Source organism: Aquarana catesbeiana, linkage group LG03 (assembly GCF_042186555.1).
Source record: "Aquarana catesbeiana isolate 2022-GZ linkage group LG03, ASM4218655v1, whole genome shotgun sequence".
Classification (NCBI taxonomy): domain Eukaryota; kingdom Metazoa; phylum Chordata; class Amphibia; order Anura; family Ranidae; genus Aquarana; species Aquarana catesbeiana.
In genome coordinates this window covers 725,229,719-725,252,403 of record NC_133326.1, presented here as the reverse complement: position 1 = coordinate 725,252,403, position 22,685 = coordinate 725,229,719, and the positions used below count along the sequence as shown (strand labels likewise).

Sequence of the window (22,685 nt, the reverse complement as noted above, 5' to 3'; positions counted from 1 at the left end):
ACTCACCAGCTGTCAGTGGAGAATGCGCCTTCGGTTCATTAGTAGGGATAACCACTCCACCTGTATCGTGCTTTTGCTGACCCCAATGAGTATTATATGAGCCTTGTTATCCTCATAAAAAACAAACAGCGATCATTGCGCAATATATAAAAGCTGTTTATTGTAGCCAAGTTTAAAAATAAGTCATACACTCACATTTGGAGGTGCCCATGAGCCGGCACCAAGCTGTTCCAGCAGCTAATGATGGGTGTGGGTATGGTGTCGTTCGATTCCCGTCCCGCAACCAGCTTGCGCTCCACCCCTCGCTTTCGCCCCCGGTCCGGAAGTGACAGATTGACGTGACAAAAGAATCTCCCAGCAGCCTCTATGCGTTTCGCATCATAGTATGCGTCATCAGGACGCATAGAGGCTGCTGGGAGATTCTTTTGTCACGCCAATACGTCACTTCCGGACCGGGCGAAAGCGAGGGGTGGAGTGCAAGCTGGTTGCGAACAAGGCTTGTATCGCACGCCGGCACGGGAATCGAATGACACCATACCCACACCCATCATAAGCTGTTGGAACAGCTTGGTGCCGGCTCATGGGCACTTCCAAATGTGAGTGAATAACTTATTTTTAAACTTGGCTACAATAAACAGCTTTTATATATTGCGCAATGATCGCTGTTTGTTTGCAGAGATTCCAGCAATAAAAAAAAGCAAAAAAAAAAGCATGGAGTTCCCCTTAAAATCCAAACCAAAACGTGTCCGAATTTAGATTCAGACCAAAACAATTTGCACCTGTCTACCTCATACTCAGGAGAAGTATCAGAATGTATCTGTGGGTGTAACTGGAAGTAATCTCATCCTGTGTGTGACAAGTCATTTGTTGAATTTGTTAAATAATTTGCCCACTTAGTGCCGGTTCACACAGGGGCGGCACGACTTGCAGGTCGCCTCACCGAGGAGACCTGCACACCACTTCAGCGGCGACTTGCAAAACGACTTCTGTATAGAAGTCAATGCAAGTCGCCTGAAGTCGCCCCAAAAATACTACAGGAACCTTTTTCTAAGTCGGAGCGACTTGTGTCGCTCCTATTAGAACGGGAGGCGACTTGTCAGGCGGCTAGGTCACCTGACAAGTCGCCCCTGTGTGAACCGGCACTAAAGGACCGAGCCTCTTTCTGAGATTTGTTGTTTACAAGTTAAAAACAGGTTTTTTTGCTAGGAAATTACTTAGAACCCCCAAACATTATACATTTTTTTCTAACACCCTAGAGAATAAAATGGTGGTCATTGCAATACTTTCTGTCACACCGTATTTGCGCAGCGGTCTTACAAGAGCACTTTTTTTGGAAAAAATACACTTTTTTTAATTAAAAAATAAGACAACAGTAAAGTTAGCCCATTTTTTTTATATTGTGAAAGATAATGTTACGCCAAGTAAATTGATAATACCCAACATGTCACGCTTCAATATTGCGCCCGCTCGTGGAATGGCGGCAAACTTTTACCCTTAAAAATCTCCATAGGCGACATTTAAAAAATTCTACAGGTTACCAGTTTTGAGTTACAGAGGAGGTCTAGGGCTAGAATTATTGCTCTCGCTCTACCGATCACGGTAATATCTCACATGTGTGGTTTGAACACAGTTTTTAAATGCGGCGCTACTCACATATGCGTTCGCTTCTGCACGCGAGCTTGGCGGGACGGGGCACGTTCAATTTTTTTTTTCTTATTTATTTTACCTTTTATTTTTTATTTTTACACTGTTCTTTAAAAAAAGTGTCACTTTTATTCCTATTACAAGGAATGTTAACATCCCTTGTAATAGAAAAAAAAGCATGACAGGACCTCTTAAATATGAGATCTGAGGTCTTTTTGACACTATTTACACTAAAATGCAATTAGAAAAATATAAAATTCGTCATTTGAAAAAAAAAATGGCCCTTTAACCACTTCAGCCTCGGAAGATTTGGCTGCTGAATGACCACGCCATTTTTTGCGATTCAGTACTGCGTACATAGGTGTGCGCAGCCTATTGCATTAGGGTGTGCACCCCAAAGCTCAAATACATATGCATGTGTAGGGCAGTGGACAGTGTCAGTAGTTGTATTTTTATTCTTTTAAAATTATTTTATTTTGTAACATTTTTTTTTGGATGAAACATCAGTGGTCTAAACAGGGGGGAATATGCACCACACAAAGCGATTAGGGTGTGCCCAGGCACACCTGGCACACCCTGTGCGCACACCTATGACTGCGTAGCTTTAACTGATATTTGCACAGTCATGCCACGGTGCGCCCAAACAAAATTGACACCCTTTTTTCCCACAAATAGAGCTTTCTTTTGGTGGTATTTGATCATCTCTGCAAATTTTATTTTTTGCGCTATAAACAAAAATAGAGCATCAATTTTGAAAAAAACACAATATTTTGTACTTTTTGCTATAACAAATATCCCCTTTTTTTAAAAAAAAAAGATAATTTTTCCTCAGTTTAGGCTGATATGTATTCTTCTACATATTTCTACATATTTTTGGTAAAAAAATAGCAATAAGTGTATATTGATTAGTTTGTGCAAAAGTTATAGCGTCTACAAAAAAGGGGATAGATTTATAGCATTTTTATTATTATTTTTTTTACTAGTAATGGCGGCGATCTGCGATTTTTATTGGGACTGCGACATTATGGCGGACACATCGGACACTTTTAACACATTTTTGGGACCATTGTCATTTATACAGCGATCAGTGCTATAAAAATGCACTGATTACAGTAAGAATGACACTGGCAGGGAAGGGGTTAACACTAGGGAGCGATCAAGGGGTTAACTGTGTTCCCTGTGTGTGTTTCTAACTGAAGGGGGAGGTGACTGACCCAGAGGAAATGTCAGATCATGATTCCTAGCTATTAGGAACACACGATCTGTCTCTCCTCACAGAACAGAACTGGAATTTGTGCGTTTACACACACACACACACGTCCCTGTTTTGCCTCTTGTGCCCGCAATCACCCGTGGCCAGCGGTCATCACGACCGTCAGCCTCGAGCATTGGCATCCCCGAGTGAAGCAGGAGTGCGCATGCGCCTGCTATCCCGCTTAAAGGACCTGACATATAGCTACGACGACTTACAACGACAAGTGACAGTCTGCATCCAGTGGAAAGTACTGGGGCAAGTGACGCTCCACATCTAGTGGCAATTAACGTGGCAAGTGACAAGGTGCATCTGGTGGCAATTAATGTGGCAAGTGAAAAGCTGCATCTGGTGGCAATTAAAGTGGCAAGTGACTATTCACAGCTGGTGGCAGGTGACATGGCAAGTGACAAGCTGCATCTAGTGGCAATTAACGTGGCAAGTGACAATCCACGCCTGGTGGCACATGACGTGGCAAGTGACAAGCTTAATCTGGTGTCAATAAACATGGCAAGTGACAAGCTGCATCTGGTGGCAGGCAATGGTGGCAAGTGACGATGCACATCTAGTGGCAATTAATGTGGCAAGTGACAAGCTGCATCTGGTGGCAGGCAATGTGGTAAGTGACAGTCCGCATCCAGTGGCAAGTAACGTGGCAAGTGACAATCTGCATCTAGTGTCAATAAACATGGCAAGTGGCAAGCTGCATCTTGTGGCAGGCAATGGTGGCAAGTGACGATGCACATCTAGTGGCAATGAATGTGGCAAGTGACAAGCTGCATCTGGTGGCAATTAACATGGAAAGTGACAAGCTGCATCTGGTGGCAGGCAATGGTGGCAAGTGACAATTCGCACCTGGTGGCAGGTGACATGGCAAATGACAAGCTGCATCTGGTGGCAATACATGTGGCAAGTGACAGGCTGCATCTGGTGGCAGGCAATGTGGCAAGTAACAATCTGCATCTAGTGGCAATTAACATGGCAAGTGACAAGCTGCATCTTGTGGGAGGCAATATGGCAAGTGACCGTTCGCATTCATAGGCAAGTAATGTGGCAAGTGACAATCCGCATTTGGTGGTAATTAACGTGGCAAGTGAAAAGCTGCATCTGGTGGCTAGCAATGTGGCAAGTAACAGTCTGCATTCGGTGGCAATTAACGTGGAAAGGGAAAAGCTACATATGGTAGCAGGTGACGTGGCAAGTGACCAGCTGCATTTGGTGGCAGGTGATGTGTACAGTAACAAGCTGCATCTGGTGGCAGGTAATGTGGCAAGTGACAATACGCATCTGGTGGTAATTAACGTGGCAAGTGACAGGCTACATCTGGATGCAGCCGATGTGGCAGGTGACAATCTGCATCTGGTGGCAATTAATGTGGCAAGTGACGGGCATCATCTGGTGGCAGGCAATGTGGCAAGTGACAATCCGCATCTAGTGGCAATTAATGTGGAAGTGACAAGCTGCATCTGGTGGCAGCCAATGAGGCAAGTGACAAGCTGCATCTGGTGGCAATTAAATTGGCAAATGACTATTCACAGCTGGTGGCAGGTGACGTGGCAAGTGACAAGCTGCATCTAGTGGCAATTAACATGGCAAGTGACAATCCATGCCTGGTGGCACATGACGTGGCAAGTGACAAGCTTAATCTGGTGTCAATAAACACGGCAAGTGACGGGCTGCATCTGGTGGCAGGCGATGTGGCAAGTGACAATCCGCATCTAGTGGAAATTAATGTGAAAGTGACAAGCTGCATCTGGTGGCAGGCAATGTGGCAAGTGACAGTCTGCATCAGGTGGCAAGTAACGTGGCAAGTGACAAGCTGCATCTGGTGGCAGGTGACGTGGCAAGTGACAATCCACATCTGGTGGTAATTAATGTGGCAAGTGACAAGCTGCATCTGGTGGCAATAAATGTGGCAAGTGACAAGCTGAATCTGCTGGCAGGCAATGTGGCAAATGATAAGCTGCATCTGGTGGCAGGTGATGTGGCACGTGACAATCCACATCTGGCTGTAATCAACATGGCATGTGACAAGCTGAATCCGGTAACAAGTAACGTGGCAAGTGAAAATCTGCATCTAGTGGTAATTTACGTGGAAAGTGACAGTCTGCATCCAGTGGCAAGTACTGGGGTAAGTGACGCTCCACATCTAGTGGCAATTAACGTGGCAAGTGACAAGCTGCATCTGGTGGCAATTAACGTGGCACGTGACAAGCTGCATCTGGTGGCAGGCAATGGTGGCAAGTGACGATGCACATCTAGTGGCAATTAATGTGGCAAGTGACAAGCTGCATCTGGTGACAGCCAATGTGGCAAGTGATAGTCTGCATCTGGTGGCAAGTAACGTGGCAAGTAACAATCCACATCTGGTGGCAATTAACATGGCAAGTGACAAGCTGCATCTGGTGGCAGGTGACATGGCAAGTGATCAGCTGCATTTGGTGGTGGGTAATTTGGCAAGTGACAATGCGCATCTGGTGGTAATTAACGTGACAAGTGACAGCCTACATCTGGATGCAGCCAATGTGGCAAGTGACAGTCTGCATTCAGTGGCAAGTAACGTGGCAAGTGACAATCCGCATTTGGTGGTAATTAAAGTGGCAAGTGACAAGCTGCATATGGTGGCAGGCAATGTGACAAGTGACAGTCTGCATTTGGTTACAAGTAATGTGGCAAGTGGCAATTAATGTGGCAAGTGACAAGCTGCATCTGGTGGCAGGCAATGTGGCAAGTGACAGTCTGCATCTGGTGGCAATTAACATGGAAAGGAACAAGCTGCATCTGGTGGCAGGTGATGTGGCAAGTGACCAGCTGCATTTTGTGGCAGGTGATGTGGCAAGTAACAATCTGTATCTGGTGGTAGGCAATGTGGCAGGTGACAATCCGCATCTGGTGGCAATTAACATGGCAATTGACAGGCTGCATCTGGATGCAACCAATGTGGCAAGTGACAATCCACATCTGGTAGCAATTAATGTGGCAAGTGACAATCTGTATCTGGTGGCAGGCAATGGTGGCAAGTGACAATCTGCAGCTGGTGGCAGGTGACATGGCAAGTGACAAGCTGCATCTAGTGGCAATTAATGTGGCAAGTGACAATCTGCACCTGGTGGCAGGTGACATGGCAAATGACAAGCTGCATCTGGTGGCAGGCGATGTGGCAATTGTGAAAAATTAGTAAATGTGAATGCGCTATTCGTATCTCTACACCACTTACAATATAAATTTCTATTCCTAATGCTATGTGATAAAGAGATGTATCATACGGTAATATCTCCTAAAAGTTCAAATAGCCATCTTCTGTGTACAAATCAAAAAAACACAAATCAAACAAGTGCATGTAAACCAATGGCCTTCTACTGCGTGTGAATCACACATGAAAACCTGTTAAAACAGCTGAAAATTGCCCCTCATGTGCATATAACAATTTTCAAGTCCCATAAACAATGAGACTGTATTCTTATCGTGCTCTTGTGTCTCTTCTTATTTATATGTGACTTTGTGACACACCACCACCTTGCAGATTGGCCTCTCACCAGATGCTTGTTAAATAATGTGCCTTTGGTTCATTCATGGGATAACCACTCCACCTTAAAAACGCTCCACCTTAGTGTCGCTTGATGTGGCAATTGACAATCCGCATCTAGTGGCAATTAATGTGGAAGTGACAAGCTGCATCTGGTGGCAGGCAATGTGGCAAGTGACAATCTGCACCTGGTGGCAGGTGACATGGCAAATGACAAGCTGCATCTGGTGCCAATAAACATGGCAAGTGACAGGTGGCATCTGGTGGCAGGCAATGTGGCAATTGACAATCCGCATCTAGTGGCAATTAATGTGGAAGTGACAAGCTGCATCTGGTGGCAGGCAATGTGGCAAGTGACAGTCTGCATTCGGTGGCAATTAATGTGGAAAGGGACAAGCTGCATCTGGTGGCAGGTGGCGTGGCAAGTGATCAGCTGCATTTGGTGGCGGGTAATTTGGCAAGTGACAATCCGCATCTGGTGGTAATTAACATGGCAAGTGACAGCCTACATCTGGATGCAGCCGATGTGGCGAGTGACAGTCCACATTCAGTGGCAAGTAACGTGGCAAGTGACAATCCGCATTTGGTGGTAATTAATGTGGCAAGTGACAAGCTGCATCTGGTGGCAGGCAATGTGCCAAGTGACAGTCTGCATTTGGTGGCAAGTAACGTGGCAAGTGACAATCCGCATTTGGTGGCAATTAACGTGGCAAGTGACATGCTGCATCTGGTGGCAGGTGACATGGCAAGTGATCAGCTGCATTTGGTCGCGGGTAATTTGGCAAATGACAATCAGCATCTGGTGGTAATTAACGTGGCAAGTGACAGCCTACATCTGGATGCAGCCAGCGTGGCAAGTGACAGTCCGCATTCGGTGGCAAGTAACATGGCAAGTGACAATCCGCATTTGGTGGCAATTAATGTGGCAAGTGACAAGCTGCATCTGGTGGCAGGCAATGTGGCAAGTGATAGTCTGCATCCAGTGGCAAGTAATGTGGCAAGTGATGATCCACATTTAGTAGCAATTAACATAGCAAGTGACAAGTTGCATATGGTGGCAAATAATGTGGCACGTGACAAGCTGCATCTGGTGGCAAGCAATGTTGGCAACTTACAATCCGCACCTGGTGTCAGGTGACGTGCCAAGTGACAAGCTACATCTGGTGGCAATAAAGGTGGCAAGTGACAGGCTGCATCTGGTGGCAGCCGATGTGGCAAGTAACAAACCACATCTGGTGGCAATTAATGTGGCTAGTGACAAGCTGCATCTGGTGGCAGGCAATGGTGGCAAGTGACAATCCGCACCTGATGGCAGCTGCCATGGCAAATGACAAGCTGCATCTGGTGGCAATTAATGTGGCAAGTGACAAGCTGCATCTGGTGGCAGGCAATGTGTCAAGGGACAGTCTGCATCCAGTGACAAGTAATGTGGCAAGGGAAAAGCTGCATCTGGTGGCAGGGGATGTGGCAAGTGACAATCTGCATCTGGCGGTAATTAACGTGGCAAGTGACAAACTGCATCTGGTGGTAATAAACGTAGCAAGTGACAAGCTGCATCTGGTGGCACGTGACGTGGCAAGTGACAATCCACATCCGGCTGTAATTAACGTGGCAAATGACAAGCTGCATCTGGTGGCAGCCAATGTGGCAAGTGACAGTCCGCATCCAGTGGCAAGTATCGTGGCAAGTGACAATCCACATCTAGTGGCAATAAACGTGGCAAGTGATGAGCTGCATCTGGTGGCAGGCAATGTGGCAAGTGACAATCGGCATCTGGAGGCAATAAGCGTGGCAAGTGACAATCTGCATCTGGTGGCAATTAACGTGGCAAGTGACAAGCTGCATCTGGTGGCAGGCTATGTGGCAAGTGACAGTTCGCATTCGGTGGCAAGTAAAGTGGCAAGTGAAACTCTGCATCTGGTGGCGATTAACATGGCAAGTGACGAGCTGCATCTGGTGACAGGCAATGTGGCAAGTGACAATCCGCATCTGGTGTCAGGTGACGTGGCAAGTGACAATTCGCATCTGGTGATAATTAATGTGGCAATTGACAAGCTGTGTCCGGTGACAAGTAACGTGGCAACTGACAATCCGCATGTAGTGGCAATTAACGTGGCAAGTGACAAGTTGCATCTGGTGGCAGGTGACATGGCAAGTGACCAGCTGCATTTAGTGGCAGGTGATGTGGCAAGAAACAAGCTGCATCTGGTGGCAGGTAATGTGGCAAGTGACAATCCACATCTAGTGTCAATTAATGTGGCAAGTGACAAGCTGCATCTGGTGGCAGGCAATGGTGGCAAGTGACAATCTGCCCCTGGTGGCAGGTGACGTGGCAAGTGACAAGCTGCATCTGGTGGCAATAAACATGACAAGTGACAGGCTGCATCTGGTGGCAGGCGATGTGGCAAGTGACAATCTGCATCTAGTGGCAATTAATGTGGAAGTGACAGGCTGCATCTGGTGGCAGGCAATGTGGCGAGTGACAGTCTGCATCCAGTGGCAAGTAACGTGGCAAGTGACAATCTGCATCTTGTGGCAGGTGACGTGGCAATGACAAGCTGCATCTGGTGGTAATTGACGTGGCGAGTGACAATCCACATCTGGTGATAATTAACGTGGCAAGTGAGAATCTGAATCTGGTGGCAGGTGACGTGGCAAGTGACAATCCACATCTGGCAGTAATTAACGTGGCAAGTGACAAGCTACATCTGGTGGCAATAAATGTGGCAAGTGACAAGCTGCATCAGGTGGCAGGAAATGTGGCAAGTGACAGTCTGCATCCAGTTGCAAGTAATGTGGCAAGTGATGATCCACATCTAGTGGCAATTAACGTGGCATGTGACAAGCTGCATATGATGGCAATTAACATGGCAAGTGACAAGCTGCATCTGGTGGCAGACAATGGAGGCAAGTGACAATCCACAACTGGTGTCAGGTGACATGGCAAGTGACAAGCTACATCTGGTGGCAATAAATGTGGCAAGTGACAGGCTGCATCTGGTGGCAGCTGATGTAGCAAGTGACAATCCACATCTGGTGGCAATTAATGTGGCAAGTGACAAGCTGCATCTGGTGGCAGGCAATGGTGGCAAGTGACAATCCGCACCTGGTGGCAGGTGACGTGGCAAGTGACAATCTGCATCTAGTGGCAAGTAACATGGCAAGTGACAAGCTGCATCTGGTGGCAGGCAATGTGGCAAGTGACAGTCTGCATCCAGTGACAAGTAACGTGGCAAGTAACAAGCTGCATCTGGTGGCAGGTGACGTTGAAAATGACAATCCGCATCTGACGGTAATTAATGTGGCAAGTGACAAGCTGAATCTGGAGGCAATAAACGTGGCAAGTGACAGACTGCATCTGGTGGCATGCGATGTGGCAAGTGACAATCCACATGTGGTGGCAATTAAGGTGGCAAGTGACAATCCACATCTGGTGGCAGGTGATGGTGGCAAGTGACACGCTCAGGGCTCCCACTCATTCTGCATTATAGTGAGTTGAACTATTTTGTTTTATTTTACAATGTAATAATAGAAATAATGCGCTTCAATCATCATGACACCATACCTGGTCTAGTTGAGCTAGGCTGCGGAGCGCTCCGTCCCAGCTGTGAACCGCCAGAGCTGGGACCTCTCATCTACGCCATACGGCTGTTGTGCCTGGCATCCACGAGGAAATTCTTCGGGTCTACACAGTGAAAAGTTCGGCGGGGCCCCGGCTATTTCACGCTCTACAGCGAAGGAACTTCGGATCCATACGTGGCAGCCACAGGACTAGTGGAGAAGATACCTTTTGCCACACATGCCCCGATGTGTCCCCGTAGCAGCAATCTGATCACCCCTGTTTGCTTTCCCTGAGACCCGCTGCTTCCCCTCCCCCCTCCCACATACAGGAGTATACAGGGGGCAGAGGATGGAAGGTATGTGTCTAGCAACATCATTTTAGATCTGTGTAGATCGTCTGTAATTTGACTGGATTATTTGTTCCATTATTATCTCATGCATATATAAACAGGATACAGGACTGTCTTCATCAATACCATCCTTAGGATCCGTTTTTTACAGGACTTTTTTCTCTTCAGGTTTCAGTGTCCTCCTATTTCAGCAACCTGCTCAGGCAGGATCCACTTCAGTTTTCTTCCAGATTTGTCCTCAGATTTCATAGCGTTGATTGTACAGTCTGCCCTTTTTGTAAGATTTATTCTTATGTTATTTCGTTTATTCCCAGTAGTGGGTTAATAGGGTGGTCATTTACTATATACTTATGAGGTAATTGGTATGTCTGTTGAGGGTACCAGGTGGTGAAACTGTCACTTTGCACTATGTCACATTTTTTTTTTTTAGTGGTGGAGGTTAGTTCCATTGCTTTAAGTGTGGGTGGAATTTTACTTTATCATTTATACCCATGTAATAAAGATTTCCAGTGTATATTTACAGCCAGTGAGTTCCTCCTTTACTGATCCTGTCCCTTGACCTTCTGGTCCCATTTTTTTTGTTTATGCTTTGATCTAGAGGAACATACCTGCTTGTCTCTTATTTTGCAGTTATACAAGCAGGTTTTTTGGCTTTTTCTCCAGGAACGGGTTAAGGATATGTCTTATATACGAGTGTATGACCCTCCCTGGACCATGTAATTATAGTTGTTACCCTCTCCTTCACTTCCGTATTTTCTAGTGTTTTGGTTAGTGGTTTGTTATATTATCAACAACTAAGTCAAGAAAATGAATAGCCATATCACTCCATTCATAGGAGAATCAGATCCCGCAGGAGTTTGTGTTTAAATAAGACATGAATTCTTGGAGAGAATGCACATCACCACACCATAAAAAAGGCGTCATCAATATAAAGACACCAAAAAAATTACTTCCCAATATTCCTGGCATAAATGACCTCCTCTTCCCATAATTCCATAAAAAGATTGACGAGGCTTGGAGCAAATTTAGCTCCCATAGCCACCCCACTGCGTTGAAGGAAGAAAACTGATTTTTTTTTTGTGTCATAACTGAGCAGCAGGAGTAGAGACAATATAGCTAAGCTCTTTCAGAAACTATACACTAAGTAAAAAATAAAGCTAAAGCTAACAACTTCATACAAATTGTCAAACAGTGTCAAAACTGGTCACAGTGTATGATTTTCTATTCAGTATCAGACTGTACTGTGTACAACGTTTAACTTGTTCCCAACCAGCCAAAAGACAGCTACATTGCGGTTCTCCAGTTCTCCAGTTCTGATAGGGCGTCCACGGGGCGCGCTCTCTGACCAATGTGTTCTTTAGACACAGCTGATCATAGTAAAGGGCCAATCACAGAGGCCCTTTACCATGTGATCAGCTGTGTCCCATTACAGATGATCACATGTAAACAGACTTGCCGGTTATCTGCAGTTCTTTCCCCACACGCTGTTTACGCCTGGCACCCCACTGCAACCTTGCTAACACCTTCCCCCCCTGTCATCCTCATCCTCATGTTCATCATACCTGGCACCCCACTGCAACCTTGCTAACACCCCAGCCCCTCTCATCCTCATCCTCATGTTCATCATACCTGGCACCCCACTGCAACCTTGCTAACAACCTACCCCCTGTCAACCCCATCACATCTGGAACCCCACTGCAACCTTTCTAACACCCGACCCCCTGTCATCCTTATCCTTATCACACCTGGCACCCCACTACAATCTTGATAAGGATGAGGATGACAGGAGGTGGGGTGTTAGCAAGGTTACAGTAGAGTGCCAGGTGTGATGAACATGAGGATGAAGGGGGGGAGGTGTAAGCAAGGTTGCAGTGGGGTGCTAGGTGTAATGAAGATGAGGATGACAGGGGTAGTGTGTTAGGAAGCTTGCAGTGGAGTGCCAGGTGTGATGAGGATGAGGATAACAGGGGGTAGGGTGTTAGCAAGGTTGCAGTGGGTTTCCAATTGTGATAAGGATGAGGATGACAGGGGGTAGGGTGTTAGCAAGGTTTCAGTGGGTTTCCAGTTGTGATAAGGATGAGGATGACAGGGGGTAGGGTGTTAGCAAGTTGAAGTGGGTTGCCAGTTGTGATAAGGATGAGGATGACAGGGGGTGGGGTGTTAGCAAGGTTTCAGTGGGTTTCCAGTTGTGATAAGGATGACGATGACAGGGGGTAGGGTGTTAGCAAGGTTGCAGTGGGTTTCCAGTTGTGATAAGGATGAGGATGACAGGGGGTGGGGTGTTAGCAAGGTTGCAGTGGGTTGCCAGTTGTGATAAGGATGAGGATGACAGGGGGTAGGGTGTTAGCAAGGTTTCAGTGGGTTGCCAGTTGTGATAAGGATAAGGATGAGGATGACAGGGGGTAGGGTGTTAGCAAGGTGAAGATGAGAATGACAGTTAGCACAGGAGTACAGGACAGCACGAGTGCCTGGCAGGATCAACAGCTGGTGGGCAGGTCTAAAAGCTCCGGATGTTGCTGAGACAACTGGAACAGCAGGTGGAATGCAGCAGACTGGAAGCTGAAGCAGGAAGGCAGACACTCTCACAGGATACAGGTGGATGGTCCCAGAGATTGAGACACAGGAAGGTCAGACAGGCCGGGTCGGTAACAGACTGATACAGATGAGCCAGAGGATCAGACAGGAGCAAGATCGTGGACAGGCTGGGGTCAGGTGCAGGCTGAGGGCAAAGGATATTCACAAGGCAAGCCGGATAATACAGGAATGGATCAGGAACACGGATATCTCTCATGGAACGCTGTAGGCCAGACAGCAAGATTTCCTTGTCATGGCAGAGTTTAAATAGTGCACCTGGTGCCAATAGCCGCACGCTCGCGCACTCCCGTGTGCCCGCGCATGCGCACGCGCATAGGCACCCGCAAGCGCGCACCCACTTGCGTAGAACTGTTGCTCCCAGCAACCCTTTTCTGACAGAAGGTAGCAGTGGTGTGCCAGGTGGGAGGAGGATGAGGATGACAGGGGGTGGGGTGTTAGAAAGGTGGCAGTGGGGTGCCAGGTGGGAGGAGGATGACAGGGGGAGAGAGAAAAAAGGAAAGGCACAGAAAGAGAGAAAAAAGCATCACAAATATGAAAAAAAGAAAGCATAACACATTTTTGGCACAATCTGTATTATTTATGAATTTAGAAATTGGGAAATAAATGTATTTTTAAAAGTTTAGAAATATCTATACGTCCGCAGGTTATAACTGATACCTGCCTCCTAAAGCCTTCATGGGAGGCGGATCTTCCATCAATCAAGATGTGGCATCCCACTCACTGTGTTGTTTTTTAGTTACTGGGCATGGAGGAGGAGGGAGGGACTGGGCTGTCATTTAGGATCTGTATACACACCCACATGTGTGATGTCAATATCATGTGACATGAAAAGCTCAGTTCAAACAGGAAATATTCTCTCCAGCAATAGAGACCAAACTGAGCATGTGCAGCAGGACTACTCTGGCTGTGTCTTATCCGGACTTGTCCAGTGACCCTGCAGGAGGGGGAGGATCTGTGCATACAGGATCAAACAGCCTTTTTTACACAATGCAGAGGATTAACCCCTTAAGTTCCACAGTGAGTATAACAAGCATGCTATTCTGCATATAGAGACTACTGTTGTGGGTTTAGTAACACTTTAAGAAATAACAATACAATGTAAAATGGAGAAATTGGAGGAAGGACAGATCACTGGTCAGATAATTCCGGAATAACGTTCCGTAGATATCAGTCAGTAGAATCATCATGGTCTGTATGTGAAGAAAAGGAAAATGATGAATAATCAGTGTAATGATATCATTCCATTCTGGACATTCTCTTCATATCAGGATCTGTGTATTACCTGCAGAGGAGGAGATGGCTTCACCAAGACCTTCTTATGTTCTTCTGTCTATAGATACCTCCCATCCTTCTTCCCTTCAATAAAGAATCAAATGAGAGTGTTAACCACTTTAAGACAGAGCCTACTTTTCAAACTTGTTGTTTACAAGTTAAAATCTTTTTTTTTTTGCTAGAAAATTACTTAGAACCGCCAGACATTATATATTTTTTTTCTAACACCCTAGAGAATAAAATGGCAGTCGTTGCAATACTTTCTGTCACACTGTATTTGCGCAGCGGTCTTACAAGCGCAATTTTTCTGGAAAAAATACACTTTTTTTAATTAAAAAATAAGACAACAGTAAAGTTAGCCAAATTTTTTTTTAATAATGAGAAAGATGATGTTACGCCGAGTAAATTGATACCCAACATGTCACGCTTCAAAATTGCGCCCGCTCGTGGAATGGCGACAGACTTTTACCCTTAAAAATCTCCATAGTCAGCATTTAAAAAATTCTACATGTTTTGAGTTACAGAGGAGGTCCAGTGCTAGAATTATTGCTCTTGCTCTAACATCGTGGTGATACCTCACATGTGTGGTTTGAACACCATTTTCATATGAGGGCGCTATTCACGTATGCGTTTGCTTCTGCACATGAGCTCGGCGGGATGGGGCGCGTTAAATTTTGTTTTGTTTTTTTTTATTTATTTTACCTTTTATTTCTACACTGTTCGGTGTCACTTTTATTCCTATTACAAGTAATATTATTCCTATTACAATGTAAACATCCCTTGTAATAGAAAAGAGCTTGGCAGGACCTCTTAAATATGAGATCTAGGGTCAAAAAGACCTCACATCTCATGTTTACACTTAAATGCAATAAAAAAAAAATGTTGTTTGAAAAAAATTGTTTAAAAAAAGTCTCTTTAAGAGCTATAGACGGAAGTGACGTTTTGACGTCACTTACGGCCTGCAGTGGTATGGAGCCAGGTGTGGCCATCTTCCCCTCACTCAGCTCCATACCTAACATGGAAGAGGACCCGATTGCCTCCGCCGCTGACGGCGGCTCCGGTAAGCGGCGGATGGCACCAGAGAGGGCCAATCCGCCACAGAGACCACTTTTATCTGAAAGCGGACCACCCCCAGAAGAAGAGGATACTAGTGTTGTGGCAGCTAGCTGCTGCCATAACAACAATATTCCACTTCAAAGTGCCACCGTATAATGACGTTGGGCGGTCCGTAAGTGGTTAAAGGAGGAAATGTTGCTGTGATGATGGAAAAGGGGGAGCTCATGCTGTGCTCTGTAAGAAATGATGGAAAAGGGGGCGCTCGTATTGTGCTCTGTAAGAAATGATGGAAAAGGGGGGCTCATACTGTTCTCTGTAAGAAATGATGGAAAAGGGGGATCTCATACTGTGCTCTGTAAGACATGAGGGACATTTTTATACACACTAATGTGTAGTATTTTTCTGTCTTCCTGTAAATGTGTGCAATGTGTAATGTACAATGTACGTCAGTGGTTTCATATGCTGGGAGTAGATCTGACGTACATTGTATGTACTGTAGATGGCAGGATGTGTGATCTCATCTCTTCATAAGAGGCTGGTGCTCAAAATTTTTTGGGGGCGCAAACAAACTGAGAAATACTGAAAAAAAAACATCAATTGCAGCCACTGTGCCCATCAAATGCAGCCAATGTGCCATCAATTGCAGCCATTGTGCCCATCAATTGCAGCCATTGTGCCCATCAAATTCAGCCACTGTGCCCATCAAATGCAGCCATTTGTGCCCATCATATGCAGCCACTTGTGCCCATTATATGCAGCCACTTGTGCCCATTATATGCAGCCACTTGTGCCCCATCAAATGCAGCCACTTGTGCCCCATCAAATGCAGTCACTTGTGCCCCATCAAATGCAGCCACTTGTGCCCCATCAATGCCGCCACTTGTGCCCCATCAAATGCAGCCACTTGTGCCCATCATATGCAGCCACTTGTGCCCCATCATATGCAGCCACTTGTGCCCCATCAAATGCCGTCACTCGTGCCCCATCAAATGCAGCCACTTGTGCCCATCATATGCAGCCACTTGTGCCCCATCATATGCAGCCATTTGTGCCCATCATATGCAGCCACTTGTGCCCATTATATGCAGCCACTCGTGCCCCATCAAATGCAGCCACTTGTGCCCCATCAAATCCAGTCACTTGTGCCCCATCAAATGCAGCCACTTGTGCCCCATCAATGCTGCCACTTGTGCCTCATCAAATGCAGTCACTTGTGCCCCATCAAATGCAGCCACTTGTGCCCCATCAAATCCAGTCACTTGTGCCCCATCAAATGCAGCCACTTGTGCCCCATCAATGCTGCCACTTGTGCCTCATCAAATGCAGTCACTTGTGCCCCATCAAATGCAGCCACTTGTGCCCCATCAATGCCGCCACTTGTGCCCCATCAAATGCAGCCACTTGTGCCCATCATATGCAGCCACTTGTGCCCCATCATATGCAGTCACTTGTGCCCATCAAATGCAGCCACTTGTGCCCCATCATATGCAGCCACTTGTGCCCCATCATATGCAGTCACTTGTGCCCATCAAATGCAGCCACTTGTGCCCCATCATATGCAGCCACTTGTGCCCCATCAAATGCCGTCACTTGTGCCCCATCAAATGCAGCCACTTGTGCCCATCATATGCAGCCACTTGTGCCCATCATATGCAGCCACTTGTGCCCCATCATATGCAGCCACTTGTGCCCCATCATATGCAGCCACTTGTGCCCCATCAAATGCCGCCACTTTGTCCCCATCAAATGCAGCCACTGCAACCCCCGCCCGCTGTCTGCCCAGCACTTACCCTATCTTGGTGGCGGGTCAGGCAGTGGTTGATGGCAGTGAGCTGTGGGATGGCTCCTGTGTCCTCCATACTTCCCCCTCCTCTCTTCTTCCGTTCTGCTAGGCGTCCAATAGGGGAGCCTGTGCCTTCAGCCAATCAGGTGACGGGTATTAGACCCGTGCTTCCTGATTGGCGGAGAGGTGGTTCAGTGTTAGAAAAGCAAATATTAATTTGCTTTTCTAACACACCTGGGTGGACTGCGAGCAGAATGCTCTGCGCTCCAAGTCCCCCTTTTTTAAGCCTATTGGAGCCTATGGCTCTAATCAGGTGCTTAAAAAAACACCCCCGCTGCTGTAATTCAGGCGGCCGATGTCCGAAAAGGGGCCAGATGCCTAAATAGGGGGTGGCAGCGGCGGCCTTGGTTGGATTCATGCTATGCATGAATCTATCCATTATTCATAGAGTTGGCTGGAGAGAGGGGGCAGCACCCGTGCACCCTTAAAGGACGGTCTACCAGTATGTAATTACACCAAACAATCCCCTCTGTCCTCACACTTTAGAGATTTGAAAGGTGTCCTCCTTTTATGGGGCCCCCCACCACCTTGCAAATCACCCACCTAATACAGAAACCCCTCGTGGCCATCCAACCATTGGGATAGCAGACTGCATGCCTGGTGTGCTGGGCTGTCGTGTGTACAGGATGAGAACACCCATCTGATTGGCTCAGTTATACTGCCAAATTGGATAGACAGTGGGGGATGGGGTGGAAGATTGTAGGACCTCACTACGATTTTTAGTGGAAGATCTGATTTTCCTCATCCACCCTTCTGTATTGATAAAACTTGGGATGAGAAATAAATTCTCCATCATCTGGGGAATCTGTGACTGGCACAGGAAATCTAAATCATCTCTCTCATTATCTGTATAACTACAGACACCTCCAATGGGTTCTACAGAAATTGTATAGAATGTTTGTCATTCTGTCCTTCCATTTTTTTTATTACAGTGCAGCCCGGGTGTCAGAAGACCTCAAAATTATGTCCCACTTCCATAATCTTGCCACCACCCAATGGTGCATATATTTCACTATTCAGAGACCCCATACACACTATTAGATTTTCTGCAGATTTTTGTCTTCAGATTTACCAAAACCAATAATATGAGGTCAAACCTTAGAAGTTTCAATTTGTATGCAATCAGGCAGGCCCTTGTACTACATGGTTTTGGTAAATCTGAAGACAAAAATCTGCAGAAATTCTAATAGTGTGCATGGGGTCTCAGGCTCGATTCACATCTATGCATGTTGCAGAGTGTTTCTGCAGTGCTTTTTGCAGTGCTTGCTGTGTTTTTGGACATTGCATTTTTTTACACTGTATATAGCTTATTGTTAAGGAGGGGACCGGGAAGCCTGCCGCCGTATCCTTAACAACCAGTGAGTCGTCAGCTGTCAGCGGGCTTCCCCACTGACAGCTGAATGTAAAAAAAAAGAATTTGCCTGCAAAAAAAAATGTAAAAAAAAGCTGTGGGGTCCCCCCCAGGTCCATACCAGGCCCTTTGGGTCTAGTATGGATTTAACAAGGGGGCCCCCAGATCCCGGCCTCCCTCCCTATGTGAATGAGTATGGGATACATTGTACCCCTACCCATTCACCAAAAAAAGTGGTGTAGCATGAAAAAATACAGTAGACAGTTTGACAAGTCTTTTATTAAAAATATCTTCTTCTTCCTCCAGTTTTCCTGCATCTTCCTCCTCTGGGCTTCTCCTTCTCCTGGTTCTTCTTCCGCACTTCTTCTTTCTCCGGTCTTCTTTATCCAGTGTGCTTCTTCCTCTGCCACCTCTCCCGCCAACGACCCTCCTCCAATGCTGTGTCCCGCTGATCTGTCCGCGCCGATGTCAAGCATTTTTTAGATAATGATGGGGGAGTGGTCATAGAATTACATCATCCACAGACCCCACCCTCTTGTGAAGTCACCGTCAGGGGCATGACGGTTCTGTGACATCATAATGGGGCGGGCCTCTGGATGACGTCATCTGATGGCCAGATCAGTGGGACACAGAATCAGAGGAGGGTCATCGGTGGGTGCGGCGGCAGAGGAAGAAGCAGACCGGACAAAGAAGACAGAAGAAAGAAGAAGAACGGAAGAAGCAGCAGGAGAAGGAGAAGTCTGGAGGAGGAAGATGCAGGAGAAGATGGAGGAAGAAGTGGGGAAGAAGAAGAAGATATTTTTAATAAAAGACTTGTTAAAAACTGTCTACTGTATTTTTTCACACTACACTACTTTTTTTTGGTGAATGTATAGGGGTACAATGTACCCCATACTCATTCACATAGGGGGGAGGCTGCCCGCAGACCCCAACATCCACCAGGCAAGGGTTGTCAAGAAGATGTCTTTGTCCCCATCAACATGGGGACAAGGTGCATCCACCCTCCATGTTGAGGGCATGTGGCCTGGTACGGTTCAGGAAGAGGGGGCGCTCACTCGTCCCCTCCCTTTTCTGACCTGCCAGGCTGCATGCTCAGATAAGGTCTGGTATGGATTTTGGGGGGGACCCCACACCATTTTTTTCTTTTACATTTTGGTGTGGGGGGTCTCCTGCAAATCCATACTAGCCTAAAGGGCCTGGTATGGACCTCGGGGGGACCCCGTGGCATTTTTTTTCACCATTTTTGTTTTTTCCGGCAATTCTTTTTTTACGTTTAGCTGTCGGTGGGGAAGCCCGCTGACAACTTATGACTCCTCTGTTGTTAAGGACGCGGTGGCCAGCTTCCCAGCCCCCTCCTTAGCAACCAGTTATACATAGTGTATGTACAGCAAAAAAAAAAAAACACAAATCTCAAAAAGCAAATCGTGGCAAAATTGAGGTTCATTGAAGTCTATTACATCCAAAACGCTGCATTTGGCTGGAATCACACCTATGCAGTTTTAGTGCTTTTTGCATTTTGCAGATTTGCATTACAGTCCATTTGACATGGTTTCCTATGGAACACGTTGTGTAGTGCAAATCTGAAAAATGCAAAAAGCACTAAAACTGCATAGGTATGAATCCAGCCTTTTGCAGGAAAAAAGTCCCTGACCCTTTCCAAAAACGCAGAGGCACAAAAATGCATTGATGTGAACATGTTCCATAGGAACACATGTTAAAAAAATGTCCCTGCATTTCTGCAAAATGCATCAAAAAACACATTAGTGTGAATTGAGCCTTATTCCCTGTACACACGATCGGACATTTCGACAACAAAATCCATGGATTTTTTTCTCGACGGATGTTGGCTCAAACTTGTCTTGCATACACACGGTCACACAAATCTTGTCGGAAATTCCGATCATCAAGAACGCGGTGACGTACAACACGACGACGAGCCAAGAAAAATTAAGTTCAATAGCCAGTGTGGCTCTTCTGCTTGATTTCAAGAATGCGTGGAACTTTGTGCGTCAGAATTGTGTACACATGATCGGAATTTACGACAATGGATTTTGTTGTCGGAAAATTTGAGATCCAGATCTCAAATTTGGTTTGTCGGAAATTCCGACGGAAAATGTCCGATGGAGCCTACACATGGTCTGAATTTGCAACAAAAAGCTCCCATTGAACATTTTTCCGTCGGAAAATCTGACCGTGTGTACATGGCATTAGACTTAGCATGTGTGTTACCTCCAATGTAACAGATCTTACCATTTTATCAGAGTGAAGCCGGCATTCCGGAAGACCTCACAACAACGATCCACTTCTGAGTCCGACATCTTCTCATCATCATCCAATGTAACCTCCAGTTTGGTCAGAGTTTGGTTTGTGGTGACAATGGAGCAAAGATCATCACAGCACGATAATGTCATTTTACATCGATAAACTCTGTTGGGAGAAGCAGGAAAGAGAGGTGAAATGTTCTTCCAGTGATAGGCAGAAGTAGACAAGTCCAATGAATAATTAGCGCATGAGGTTTTAGAAAATGAAATGTTGGGACATTTGGATGGATTTTTTCATGGAATATTGTTTGGACCTCCCCTGTGAAATGTAGATGAGTTGTCACCCACCTAAAAAGTTTTAGGGCTCAGTTCACTAAAGAATATTGCAGGAGATAATTGGATCATGTGACATATTGTTTCCAATTATTTCATGCTATATTTAAAAAATGTCAATGTCACTGTCAGTAAAAAAAAATGCATGGTAAATATGGCATAAACTGACTCTAAAGTCAATTCACTAAATTATATAAATAAATAAATGCATTTGTTGAAAAAGAATGGTCTAGTCTCGTGTTGCTCAAGGAATATATTCAATTAGTGCTGGTTGTTAAGGAGCTGGCAGCTGCCAGCATCCTTAACAGCCAGTAAACAACATGGTTGTTATGGATCAGATGGCTGCCATGTCCCACTGACTCTCCTGTCAGAGGTATTTCAGGATCCCCCTATGTGAATGAGTAGGGGATAAATAGTACCCCTACTCATTCACAAAAAAAGGCAAAAAGAATATTAAAAACACCGTTTTTGACAAGTCTTTTATTTAAAAAAAAAAAATGTCCCCCAAAGTTGATCCAGTGTCAAGCGCGATAAACACTGACCTGAACAAAAAAAGAAATACCCGTCATGCACTGACGCTTGGCCACTGCCGAATGACAGCTCCACCACCTCCTATTGCTAAAAAAATGAAGGGGCAGACCACCCAATGAGGTCACAGGTGACCCAGCCCCCTCGTTACATTAACGAATTATGTCACAATGTGGCAGGGTTACCCAGTGATGTTATTTGGTGTCCCTGCCCCTTCATTTATTTAGCGGCGGGAGGCGGTGGAGCTGTCATTCGGCAAGACCCAAGCGTCCGTGATGTTTTTTTTTTTTCTTTTTGTTCGGGTCAGTGGCCAGCATTCATTGTGATTGATGTTGAATCTACTTTGGGGTTGTTTTTTTTTTTGTTTTTGAATAAAGGACTTGTCAAAAAGGGGATGTGTTTTTATTTACTTTAAACTTTTACTTATTGTTTTTTGAGTGGTGGTGTATTCCATTGGAAGAAATTGTATCCTGGCACATGTGAATGGTCAAGTTGGTGACAATATACACAGTGGGTCCAACCAAAAAAGCACAGTGAGACCTAACTAGTGATAGAAGGTCCATCCATTGTGGGGAGTATAAATCACCAAGGAAGTGGTCTTGTATTCATCTGTTACTAATGTCACCAGCAACTGTTCCCTTACCTTTTGTTTTTTAAGCAACTATTATCTGAATGGAACTTTCTGATACATTGGACATTAGTTTAATTAGACATAATTTTCTGGTGTTGTTCATTAGTTTATTTATTTTTTGTACTTTTATATGTGGCAAAATATTTAGTAACTTTGATTCACATTTTTGGTAGCACAGTCTTTATACGCATTTATAGAGTTCACATTATAGAGTTAGAGTTATGGAGTTTTGAAGACTACGGCAGCCATAATCACATGTATCTGTGTTTCCCTATTTTTGGTTTCTATTGGTTTGTGGCATAGAGTTTTCATTGTTATTTGTCAAAATAGAGTTTTATGGTCACAATCATAAGCGCTATGTTTGGGGAGGGGTCAACAAGGCCTATAGTGACCAGAATACCATCCCCACTGTGAAGCATGGTGGTGGCTCACTGATGTTTTGGGAGAGAGTGAGCTCTAAGGGCAGGGGGGTATCTTATGAA

The 22,685-nt window shown here is 45.6% G+C and overlaps 1 protein-coding gene and 1 pseudogene across 1 annotated transcript in view; both read right to left on the bottom strand.

Annotated features, from left to right (window-relative positions):
• The window catches only part of LOC141134381 (nuclear factor 7, ovary-like), a 33,856-nt pseudogene extending 20,732 nt beyond the window's left edge, over positions 1–13,124 (bottom strand).
• An 863-nt stretch (positions 13,125–13,987) lies between these two features.
• LOC141133745 (NACHT, LRR and PYD domains-containing protein 12-like) overlaps positions 13,988–22,685 on the bottom strand; it is a 28,694-nt gene continuing 19,996 nt past the window's right edge. Inside the window, exons 4-6 of the mRNA XM_073623279.1 lie at positions 20,701–20,877; positions 14,211–14,284; positions 13,988–14,118 (exon numbers count right to left, since the gene is read on the bottom strand). Of these exons, the coding sequence (XP_073479380.1) occupies positions 14,245–14,284; positions 20,701–20,877 (217 nt within the window). The 3' untranslated portion in view covers positions 13,988–14,118; positions 14,211–14,244. The remainder of the gene's footprint in view (positions 14,119–14,210; positions 14,285–20,700; positions 20,878–22,685) is intronic.